The sequence below is a fragment of the Apiospora marii genome (genome assembly GCF_038362585.1).
Source record: "Apiospora marii strain CBS 49790 chromosome Unknown utg000009l_segment0_segment0, whole genome shotgun sequence".
In the NCBI taxonomy this organism is placed as follows: Eukaryota; Fungi; Ascomycota; class Sordariomycetes; order Amphisphaeriales; family Apiosporaceae; genus Apiospora; species Apiospora marii.
The window spans coordinates 2,507,918-2,520,474 of record NW_027117381.1 but is presented as its reverse complement, the minus strand read 5'-3'; the positions used below and the strand labels follow the sequence as shown (position 1 = coordinate 2,520,474).

The window sequence follows — 12,557 nt, the reverse complement described above, 5'->3', positions numbered from 1 at the left end:
GCAATTGTCATTCTCCAATGTCCACGTGCGCTCTCGACAATGCCTCGAAGGGGCAAAATGTCCATCATGCACTGCAGTTGCATAGGGAGTCCGTGTTGAACCCAGTCACCGCCCTCTCTTTCATCACCTCGGGTATCGACAGACGGCGCTATCTTCTTGCAGGCGAAGACAACCACCTGAGAGTCTACGATGTCGAGTCTTCGCGCCTGTGCGGCCAAGCCCCTATCTTCAAGTCGCAGTCAATTCACGGAATTTGCGTCTCGCCGCGCCCGGCTGATCGGGAACAGCGACTTGTTCTCATTTGGGGCGGCACCTCTGTCTCGGTGGTAGCCCAGGCCCTGATCGAGCGACTTGTTGCCGGCGTTGTCCCATCAGGAATTCCTGACGAGGTGACTGCCCCTGACCGGGTGCTTTATGGCATTTTGTCGCCCTACGACAGCAACGATCTGGCCTTGGTAACTGCACATAATGAATTGGTTCTGGGACAGGCTGGGCATGGCTCCGGGGCCATCACGTTTGACAGACCGGTTTCGCCTTCCAGACCGATGCTTTTCTCTGGGACCTTGTCATGGGAGTCCCCTGACTGTATCCTGATCGCTTCAGGCACGGTGTTCGGTGAAATCGTTGTTTGGAAGCATCACCTCAACACAGGGCAGTCGGCTGAACCGAGCAGTGAAATCATATTCGTCTTCTCCGGACACGAAGGCTCGATTTTTGGAGTCAGTATCTCCCACTCCATCCCAGCCGGCGATGGGGCAAGCCTTACGTTGCTCGCAAGCTGCAGCGACGACCGGACGATACGCGTATGGGACATCACTGAGGTCCGCGGAGAGCGTTCAAGCCAGCGTACCCAATATCTCCAAGAATTCTCGGCTGCGCGTGAGACCGGGTTCGGGGACAGCCTTGTGTCGGCTACCGGCGAAGGTCAAGCGAATGGCAGGTGCCTAGCTGTGGCTATGGGACATGCGTCGAGGATCTGGCATGTAGAGTTCTCGTTTCAAGTGATGCCCGAGTGGCCGTCCGATACGGCTGCACTTGACATATGGTCCTTTGGGGAGGATGCGACTGTACAGAAATGGGACATGTCCCTTCATGACCTACAGCCCTCGGTGAAGACTCTCGAGAGCAATGGCCAAACCGTTGCTGACCCCAAGCAGTTAACGCGACTTTCACACCAGACCACATATCACAACCACAGCGGAAAGCATATATGGTCCCGTGCACTGACTTGGGATGATGCCTACGGGTTGCTGATTGCGACGGGAGGCTCGGATGGTCGGATATCACTCATCAGAGCTTCGCAAGAAGCAAGCAGGAGCTGTCTCAACGAAGTGCCCTTCGAGGAGTCTCCCGAGCCTCCTGCCCCTACCACCACATCAGAAGTCACCTCTTCAGTCTCATCTGACCAAGCACCTGAAGGGCAGAAGAAAAAGAAGAAGTCGAAGGTCAGGAAAGTCAAGGAAACCTTCAACCATTTCAATTTTGTTTCAGAGTCTAGCCTACTTGCCATCACGAACTCTGGTCGCCTCTTCCGAGGTGTTTTCAAGCCAGAGATATCATGGGACGAAGTGCCTGTCGTACCCCGAGGTGCGCGAGTCTCTGCGCTCATACACGGTCATTGCAAGCTCGGGCAGCCCAGGTACTGCCTTGATAGGTACTTCATCGGGCACTGTATACCTCTACCGCGATCATGCAGTTCCGGTCATTGAACCAATCGCACAGGTCTCTGGCAAGGTAGAGGGCTTGTTTGATCTTTCCAGAAAGACCAAATATACCCAGATTTCTTCGTCTTCAAATGACAACAAGCCGTCAGTTGCCTCGTCAGACTCCCCATCATTTCTTGTCACTGCTTTTGGGAGTCCAGTTGCGATTCTCCTAACCATGGACAGCGCCACAGAAAACACTCAAGTGACAAAGACAGAATTGGCCCTGGAGAAAGGATTTGCTGTTACAACTGCTGCTATCTGTAATAAGCACGTCATTTTGGGGTCAAGAAATGGCCGGCTATCAATACTAAAACCTCGCCAAAGGGAATATCGTGTACTCGAGTGCCAGTATAAAGCCACCACAAAGGATGCAATCACGTCAATCTCACTACTTCCTGCATGTATGAGCGAAGGCGTTATGGACATTCTCATGACCAGCCGCGATGGAAAATACAGGGTACACAGGATTTCCATCGGAGACGAGCACTTTCAAGGCATACTACTACATGAGATCTCGCCTCCTTTTGGGCCCGTCATCGAGAGTGCGTGGTTCTACGAAAACCCCAACGGGAGCCAAGATTTAATGCTCTGCGGGTTCCGGAGCAAGAACTTCGTGGTTTGGAACGAGACGCAGGGCCGGGAGGTTGTGACGGCCGACTGCGGTGGCGCCCACCGAATGTTCGCCTGCACGCCGCTCTCTGCCTCTTCGGAAGGATGCAGGTTTGTCTTCACCAAAAGCTCCCAGCTCTGCGTCTTCTCGCAACTGCAAGCCTCGCACAGCACGTTGAAACCCGGGGGCCATGGGCGCGAAATTCGCGCCGTGGCTTCCTCTGGTGCTTTCGTGGCTACCGGTGCTGAAGATACCAATATCCGGCTCTGGCGCTACGACCCCGGCAGGGATCCGCGGTGCATCGCTATCCTGGAGAAACACACTACCGGGATCCAGACGCTCAGATGGCATGAGCAGAGTTACCTCTTCAGCAGTGGTGGCATCGAGGAGTTCTTTGTCTGGAAGGTCACCCCGCTAGAGAGCGACCCTCTGGGCCTGGCAGTGGTTTGCGAGGCTACTTTCACTGACAAAAGCGAGATTGGCGATCTACGAATTATGGACTTTGACATACAACTCTTTGGCGAAGACGTCGGTGCAAATAGCTCGTTTGCCATCTCCATGGCCCTTTCGGATTCGACTTTACAGACGTATAGCTACTCGAAAGGCAATGGATTCCGTCTGTTGGCAAGGGGCTCCTATACTGGCGCGTGTTTCTCTCAGCTTCGCCACCTCTCTTTCAACGAGTCCGTCCTGGAAATACTGACAGCTGCCACGGATGGCCATGTCGGTATATGGAAAGCCCCTATCTCGCTAGCTCTCAACGGCGGCGATGTAGCCCAATTTACTGCCCTTACCATCAGCAGGATACACCAAAGCACGATCAAGTCTCTGGATATCCGCCAAACCACTGGCACGGCATTCCCGTCATATCTTCTCGCCACGGGCGGAGACGATAACGCCATAGCCTTCTCGCATCTATACCGGGATTCCGAGTCGGACCAGCTGGCATTCGGGAAGAAACACATCGTACGGCCAGCGCACGGGGCGGCAGTAACAGGCGTGGCTATCTTGAAGAGCCGCTTCGACCAGTGCCAGGCAACAGTCGTCAGTATAAGCAATGACCAGCGGGTCCTCAAATGGCGGGTCCTTGATTGGGCGACCGCGAAGGCGAAGGTCCAGCTGCTAGAGTCCCACCACAGCGCCATTGCCGATGCTGGCGATCTGGAACAGCTGTCAGAGGACAAGGTCATTGTGGCGGGCGTGGGACTGGAGGTTTGGGATCCGCTGGCTCAGACACTTGCGCTCTAGGTACTATAGATGCATGTCACGATGCTTCAAGCAATGATGTGTTGGTGTATAGAACAATTATATACTGGTACATATTCGACTAGGTAGCTCCATATTTGCTATTGAGGAAAGGTTGAAGGGCCAGTGGCATTACACTGGCAATACCCAGACCGGTCAATCAGTTTATATGACTTGACACAGAGCTACAGTACTGCGACGTCTGATTGAGTATTATGTCTTTCTCTCGCAAACTCTCCACTCCTTTCAGGATACCCAAGGGCTTATCTCGCAGTACCTTGGTCAGCCACGAGCATATGACTCACAACCTACACTGCACAAAACACTTATGGCTATCACCATAGATCCCAACTTATGTAGAACATCCATAAGGCATACACCTCGTCAACCACCACATAATAAGAATATGTTTAGCGTTATTTTTGTCAAGCAGCAACAACAGCAAAGTCAAAAAAGCATCTTGGCGCAGGGGAAGCGCGCCGGGCTCATAACCCGGAGGTCCTTGGATCGAAACCAAGAGATGCTAGCTTTTTAATATTTCCCCCACTCTTTCGACATTTTCTTTTTGTGATAGCAATATGTGCACATACTACTAAAATCGAGATACAGTATTCTATTTGATCTAAATTTATGAAACCTGAACCCGGCCCTCTTCCGTGACTGCTTGTCTGGCTCTGCTCTTGCCATATCGCAAATCATACAAATTAGTCTAAATACGAGATAACGTAAGCCTCCTAATGAGAAGTGTTCATCATGCTTGCGAGACAAGAAGGTTATCCCGAGCTTATGGTATGTTGAGGATGATTCATTGCAGGTATTCGTCACGCATCTTGGGCATGAAGATATATATCAATACAATGTTAATATAATCTTGGTGGCGAGTACATTACACTGACATGCATGACAAATCTGAGATGGATCATAAAGGTACCGAAACACGTGGCAACCCAGACGCAGACCCCAGGGAAATGAGCATCGATGCGGAAGTATCCTTCGCACTCGCATCTTCTTGCCTGTTACAAGATCGTAGGACTTCATCACGACCCATGACTCCGTCCAGCGCTCATTTTCCGGTGCCAGCATAGTGAACTCTGGGGTCCACTCCACCACCACGTGGTATGGTAGTATCTCTGGCTATTCTTAGTAGATCCGGTGCTTCATCGGTATAGCTCACGTAATACAGGTTACACAGTAGCGAGTACCATGAGCATCGAACAGGGGTGTACCGTTGCGTTGAAGAGGGCCTGTGTATAGGCCCCTCAGCCTACAATGGCTCGCTTCAAGGGGTGATGGGGGTGAATAAGTAGGTACTTGACGATACCTTCGGGGGAATCCTGCTCAAAACAACCGTAACCATCATGGCCACTGAGTGATGGGGCAAGCAATCCCTACACCATCGTCTCTTATGGCGAATCCCTCCGGCATTCTGTGCCATGCTTCATCCGATGCTCGCTGCAGAATCCTTTGGACACTGGAACAGGGGCGGCAAGAATGCGGCCCCGTACCGCGAATCCCTCCGAAGAGTCTCTCCGAGCACTGCCACCCCTTTGTGCGACAGTCGTTAGTCAATTAAGATAATTATCTTATACCATCCTCGACATGTCGGAATCAAGTATCGGGTGGATGTGTAACACTGTGCCAGTAGCACGAAGAAAACGTGGGCGAGAAATCGCGCTTGTGCAGTTGTGGTGGGCCAGCTGTGCGATGATGTATGTTGTGTGCGGTTCTCCAAATGCACGACGTTTTATTTAGACCAGAATGTGTGCAATGCAACTGCTGCGCCACGAGAGGTTCCCTTGTGTTTCTCCGCCCCCAAAAGGGGAGACAACCAAGGTAGAAGTGTGTGACAAGCGGGGGCGGAGCAATACCCGAGACTCGGTCAGAGTCGATCCTACGGCAATCTCGGACCGGCTTAGGTGGTGGATGACGGACCCCGACGTCAGCTCCCGGCCGGATATCCATACGACGGCATTGCCAAACACTCATCCAGCGCCGACCAGGTCTCACCAAGTCTGCTTCCCCATATGATGGCGACCGTGAAACGGTGCCACAGACATTGCCCCAGGCGCTGGACAACGTTGCGTGTGCTGGATGACGAGCTGTCTATCAAGCTTGTCATTGTGGCATGTTATGGTGTCGCACGCGGCGCTCCAAAACATTGGGGTCCACGAAGGGTTGAGCTACCGCTCTTGAACGTATGACCGTGGGCTTGACTGTTCGATATACCGTCAGCGGGTGTACATACCGATGCAAAATGTTCACTTTAGAATCAGCCCTTACCAGGTTCCTGCACATTGGAGGTCTTCCTGAAGGCTACTTCGTTGCGTCCTGCAGACGACACTGTATACGAAGCAGTGGCGGTTGGGGGCTTTCGCGCTGGCGTCAAGCGGCCTTTGAAAAGAGGTCTCGGCTGCGTCACCGCGCCTGACGAGGAAGACATTGCAAACAACCCAGATGATGATCAGAAGCAGCCGCGATAAGCGGCGTACCCAATGTCTCCCAGGTACTCGTTCGATACTTCCTCTAGTAGTGCGGGGCGGGAACCTCTCGATTGCCTGCTGTTTGGTGACTTCGCGATACTGGAGAAGCCAGAGCACGATTGATGTGACGATGGTTCTGGACTGAATGATTGACGAGCTATGGTTTCATCGGGATTCTCTCTCTGAATTGGTGAGGGTAAGCTCGTTCTCGGCATTGAAATCAATTCCCTGCAGATTGGCGGTTGTTAGGTTTGGGCAAATCTGGCCAATCAGAACACGGCTTGTCTCGTTCCTTGCATATGGACTCGTTCATTCCATCTCAATCTCTACATTGCCGCCTTACTTCCACCATAAGCCAACATAGCTCGAAAGCAGATCCCGCATAAGTCTTGGAACCGGAGTATGGGATCGGATCTCTTTGGCTTCATCAGATATCCATGATCCAAGGGTTGGTTCACTCACTAACCGAGGTCGTCGACTACTCCAGGACAGCGGGACACCCATCTATGCAATAACGTGCCATTGCGAATCTCACCTTGCGCAAGACCCAAGTGGCAAATGCTCCGCTGCAAAGACCGATATTGAGGGGTGTTAACCTTGGACGACCCTTGCGTCTAAGATGTTCAGTCAACCAGTCTTGTTCAAGACACTGACTGCGGTGATAACTCGCAAATGGTTGCATTGGACTTGCGCTTCATGGCATCTTGGTATGGCTATGGCGTGCAGAATGGATCCATGGTGACAAGATCATTGCACCAGACGCAGCCTTTTCTCCTAGCGAGATGGGGAGACGGTGTGTGTCGGACTGGACTTCGGCCAAATACACTGGACGAATCTACTGGGGCGATCAAAGGTCACCCGGTACCGACTTGGTGCTTTGATTTGATGGCGACAAAGTCCTGGGACCTTCCACATCCGAGCTCTAGGCATCGAGTAGACCTTTGCCCAAGGCTAAGGACTAGCCAGTGGTCCCGAGGAGGTGGAATAGCTTCGATGTGGCAGGTACTTTGTACGAGGGCGTATGCAGGAAAGCCCCTTTCTATGCTGTCCCTTCCCACCATGTCCGCCCATACTTTGCTAGAACATCCCCGAAACAGAGCCGTATCTGGCCTCTTGCCTTTCCCGGTCCATTTCCATGCAAGTTATCTTGACAGGTGCGTCTATAGGGGGCTGCTTCCCGGGCCTCCCATTACCGACTTTCGTATTCCAAATGGGTTGTCTCTTTGCCAACCAGTCCACTCGCAGACTGCTCAGGTGAGCACATCTGAGTGCATTCGCAGAAGTGGCCTTTTGTTGGTATCAGGATCGGGGCCATTGGTGTTCATCCTGCTTAGTCATATAGCAGACAGAATAGGCTTGACAGTTCAGGGGTTCGTGCTAGCTCTACAGTTACATATGTAACATCAGTTGGAAGGGGCTTCTTAGCATCTGGGGTAAAGATCCCAAACAGTAGGTACATAAACATAGTAGATCTGTACTATATACTCCGTATCTCCAGTATATATCTGGGGAAATAGCAACTAGAGTAATCCATTAGCATTCCACGTGTCTAGGTAAAGGAGAGCCACCGCCTTTTCAACAATGCCTCCGTTTTCTCACAGTCACTAGCGGGTTGAAATGTGTCAATGGAATCCACGCCTACGGAGTGTTCCGAACCTAATGCTACTTTAAACCGGACCCTACTTGCATGTCTTAGAACGGACGGGGGTGAACCATAATGAACTGCGCAATGCATTCTAGGCGTCTCATTAGGTGACGACTTTGGCGTAACAGCTACCTACAGGCAGGAAAACTACTAGGTAGTACACCTTCAAACATAACGTCCCTCTCCGTCACGACATCATTGTTGGACTGGAGGGCAGACCCGGTCGGCTGTACTTTCCCTTTGGTACCTCAACGCTTGAAGCATGAGGGAGCTATCCTAGAACGAACCCCGCACTTCGGCGAAACGAAACAATGATCCGAAGGCTGTCCCACTTAAGTCGAGAGGATTGTGTCTTGTGAGCGGTCGAATTTTTCCCAAGTGAAGGGAAGGAGCTTGGGCGCAAAAGCCGGGCTGACCTAGGGTCAGTTACGCTAAAGATTCCCCGCAGCGCGCAAGCAAGTAGGTAGGATAGCAGCGCAAAAAAAGAAAAGGAAAAAAAGAGGAAAGTACATCAATTACTCGGCGTCGAGTATTTTTTTTTTTTTTCGTCGCTTGCTCCTCACCCCGCCCGCTCAAGCCCGCCATTTCGACTTTCCCTCCGTATTCGGCAGCGTTTCGACTATCCATCATTCGATCCCAGACAACGCGACTTCGGACCTCCAACTCCAGCGCCTTGCTGGTTCGTCTGTAGGCTTAAGTGGAAACGCCGCCAATAATTAATATACCACGTTCTCACGGGAAGCTCCTTGGCTCGGCCGAACCGGCCTCGTCCAATTGTATGGATGGCCACTCCATCACCGGCGCCGCCTCCGCGTCGCTGAGTCCTACATCGCCCGTCAGCGCCCGCCATGGCCTGGGCTCCGCGATTAAGAGGAAGCGCAGCATCGGTGGCCTGGACAGCAGCCCCGGGAGCGGCATTGGCATGGACGATGACCAATCCCTTCTAGAACCAGAGAAAAAGCGACAACCGGGCGTCAAGCGCGCTTGTAACGAATGTCGCCAGCAGAAAGTGAGTCAAAAACGTGGACGACGGGTGTGGCTACAAAATTGTGCAACCCAGCTGTAGGACTTCAACCCAAGACATACATGCGCGCATATATTTTCCAGCAAAAAATGGGCTAACAGTGACACTCTCGAAATACAGTTGCGGTGCGATGTTGTACAAGATCCCTTCCAGAGCTGTTCGCGATGTAATCGCCTGAAGCTCGAGTGTAAAATCGAGTCCAATTTTAAGCGCATAGGCAAGCGATCGAAACACGCCGAGATGGAGAAGGAGATTGATCGTTTGCGACGGAACATGCAGCAAGCCAAGGCCCAGGGCTATGTCATGGACGAAGACGACGACATGACCCCCCAACTCCAGTCGCCCGTCGCTAACAGCAACTACTCCCATACCCGCAACCCTTCTCTCATGGGTTCCGACGAGGCTGTAAACTCCCTCCTCACTCTTAAGAGGGGTGGCTCATATAGCATTCCGACACACTACGCCTACGAGTTGGAAACAGTTCGTCTGACCGAGCAGGACGTCAATGGACTCTTCCAGGAATTCTTTGCGTACTACCACCCCTTCCTCCCTTTCCTCAACCCGGAACAGTCACCCGACCTCTATTTCCAACAGCATGCATTGCTATTCTGGTCCATTGTAGCCATAGCGGCGCGGCGCTACGGTAACGGTACGCGGACCAGCATTCTGCATGAATTGGCGGGGGGGCCTTTACATCGTCTGCTCTGGAGCACGGTCGGCGATGTACCCAACAGTTACTTTGTTGTCAAAGCCTTATGTCTAATATGTACATGGCCGTTGCCAACGAGCACTACAACTGCAGATCCGTCACATATATTGTGTGGTGTGATGATGAAGGCTGCCACCGGCATCGGCTTACATCGTCCGAACCATACCCAGGACTTCTCCAGAGTGTCTGTGGAACTGAACAAGGATCAGCTCCATGACCGAGTTACCACCTGGGCCGTGTGCAACATAGTTGCGCAATCCATAGGTACTGGCTACGGCCAACCTGCCAGCACTCTCTATGACTGGACACTTGCTATTCGCCCCGGTGAGGACGGACCTTTTACCTTGTCTCCTGAATTGGAGGCCAGACTCCGGGTTGAGCGATTCTGCGACAAGGTCTCAAAGGAAATGTATAGCAACGCCAGCGATCCGCGAGGTGTGGCTGGTGATGAGCATCGCGCGATGCTTATGCGAGTATATCGTCGGGAGTACCAAGAATTGCAAGCGTCTATTCTTTCCCAGCGCCTCTCGCCCATTGTCGAGGTACATTTGAGGGCAGCTGCTATACACATGCGCCTTGCTGGGTTTTTCGACTCGAGCGCCACGCCCGGATACATGGATGATCTGATGGGTCTATGGCGAGCTGTGTCGGGCTTTCTTGATTTATTATTCCAAGATAGCAACCACCAAATCCTGCGCTTTGCCACCAACTATATTCAACAGATGTTAGTGGCTGCCGGGTTCGCGCTTCTGAAGTTACTCAGGTCGTTCTTCGCAAAGACTACCGTTGACTTTGAGCGGGGACGGAGTCTTTTCCACAAGACAATCCAAGCCATCAGAAAGACCAGCGTCGTGGACAACGATCTTCAGTGGAGATTGGCAGAGCTTATGGTCCAGATGTGGAATGGCGCCCGGGTGGACAGTAATGCTCACCACGACAGGGACCCTACAGAGATCGATGATAGTCTGCAGTTGAAAGTGCGCTGCAGGCACAGTATGAGCCTCGTCTTCGACTCCATCTGGCGATGGAGGGAAGAGTACCAAGCTCAAGGGCGTGGTACTCTTGACTGTAAGTACCTATCACCCATATGGCATTCTGCCGCCGCCCCCTCCCCCTCCATCCCCCCTTTCCTTATTCTTGGCCAAGACCCCTAACGGATGATGCCTGGCTAACGTCACGTAGCCCTCAAACAAGCCACTAATCCAGACTCGGCTAACGAGTCCTCAGCATCCTCAACCCACCTAGACAGCACCCTGATGCCTCAACAGAATAACGTGACGAGTTTCATTGCTGGAAACGGCGCTTTGACGCCCAATGCCCACAGCAGCATAAATGCGGGCGCCAACAGCATGCTTGCAGGGATCGGATACGGAAGTGATTCGAACTACGATTTCTTTGACCCTCAAACTTGGATGGTAGAAGGGTTACTGGACTTCAACTACTCCTTGCCCGCGCCCCTCGAGGGAATGTAGGAAAAACACCCAATCTTTCCAGGGACACTAGTTCGGAGTAGAGCCTTTTGATGAACAGATCAAGTCAACTGGCGTAAGACTAACTGGGGATGATTAGCGATGCGGGAAATTGCTTTTATTAACTGCACGATGTACTGGCTACGGAGGGTTCGTTTCTTATGGAGAATGCTTTAATACCCTGTTAGTATACTATATCTCCTAGAAGGCCAGCTTTTGAGCCTTAGTAAGGGTTTTCCTTCAAGGCTACTTCTTTTTGGGAGCGAGACACGATACGCCACTTCTGAGCGTCGTGCATTTCATATCACGTATACAGTGCCGGGCATCAAGGGGGGTTTCTATTTGATGGGCAGCGCCAATTTGCTGCATGTAATGAATGGGTTTATGAGATAACTAGGTGTCTACTTATACACAATAAACGTCCATTACACTTTGCTTCCAGTAGTAGTCGAGTGAATGTCCGCACCGTATTTGTATGAAGATCGGAGCAATGCAGCTGTTGAGTCATTCTCACCGAGGCGTGGGTTCAGAGCAAACAGTACTTTCTTTGGTTGAGTACGGGCATCGGGACCAGCCTGTCGGTGCCGTTCGGGACCCTGCCAGAGACATCCATTTCGATGTTGTGACCAAAGTCGAAACATGTGCGTCCTACATCAGCACACCCTCTCCAAGTACTATTTTAGGCATGATCTCAGGACCGAATGGTGGTGCTGTCGATGATACTAATGGCCATATTAATGAGAGGGCAGTGAGTGTCAAGCAAACAGGTGTCAGGTGTCAATTGTGTCGCATGCATGCGACTTGCTCGCATTGCAGCCATCCCAAAATTGACATCACATGGCATCCGCTCGTCGTCTGGTGAGCATTCGCTCTGTCGGAAACCCGTTGAAATGGATCGGACCCTAAACCCCAACTACTTGGCGTACAAACAAGAGCGCCACCTCCGCGCGACCGCCTCTTATTCCCTGCACAGGAAGCCCAATGACGGGCGATACGATCCCGCAAGGCCCGGCTCGTCGCAGGAAAGGATTTGTCTAGGATACATAGGGCCTTTGACTTCCTTTTCTCAAAACCTTTAATTTTAGTTTGATTTCTTACATTGGGGATCGCGGCTTCTCATTTGATCGTGTAAGCGATAGACGCCGCTGTGGGCATATTGTGCGAACAAACTCCTTTTGAACCTAATCTTCGTCCCAAGCCAACGCGCACCAACTTGGTCCATGGCCCACTGCCTGCCATTGGTTGCGCCGGCTAGATGAATCCGAATACCATGACGCCAATTAGGCAATCAACGGTGAGCAGGGTCGCATCGAATGGTGCCGTTCGTTCAGAAGCGACGGGCGCCGGACATTCTATTTCCTCTTGCCCCCATGTTGCAGTCGAGGATGGATGGGATGGATGAAGGATGACTGCAGTCTGACATGCTCGAGCTTCCTCAGGGTTCCCACATGGCTCAATGCAGGAGAACGGGGGAGGGAATTTAGGAAAAGGTTGCAAAAGCACCTGCAGCGATTGGACGGTGTGATGAAGGCGGACGACGCGAAGGGCGTGATAGAGTGATGCCGCCCTGAACAATTCATTGGCAGATTGGAGCTTTGAGAAAAGGGACAAAGATGCGTCATGAAATTGGTGGGGGAGACGTTCATCTCCAGCAGCATCTCGAATTGCC

At 52.1% G+C, this 12,557-nt stretch overlaps 2 protein-coding genes across 2 annotated transcripts; both read left to right on the top strand.

Moving 5' to 3' along the window:
• Window positions 1–17: 17 nt before the first annotated feature.
• On the top strand, window positions 18–3,564 carry PG985_012343 (uncharacterized protein; the record flags this gene model as incomplete). The annotated part of the gene is made up of 2 exons (XM_066832110.1): window positions 18–1,587; window positions 1,640–3,564. 2 exons carry the CDS (start codon window positions 18–20, stop codon window positions 3,562–3,564), a joined length of 3,495 nt encoding a protein of 1,164 aa, XP_066680160.1.
• A 4,900-nt stretch (window positions 3,565–8,464) lies between these two features.
• Window positions 8,465–10,891, top strand: PG985_012342 (uncharacterized protein; the record flags this gene model as incomplete). The annotated part of the gene is made up of 3 exons (XM_066832109.1): window positions 8,465–8,695; window positions 8,831–10,487; window positions 10,602–10,891. The coding sequence occupies 3 exons, from the start codon at window positions 8,465–8,467 to the stop codon at window positions 10,889–10,891; spliced, it is 2,178 nt and encodes a 725-aa protein (XP_066680159.1).
• Between the last annotated feature and the right edge of the window lie 1,666 nt (window positions 10,892–12,557).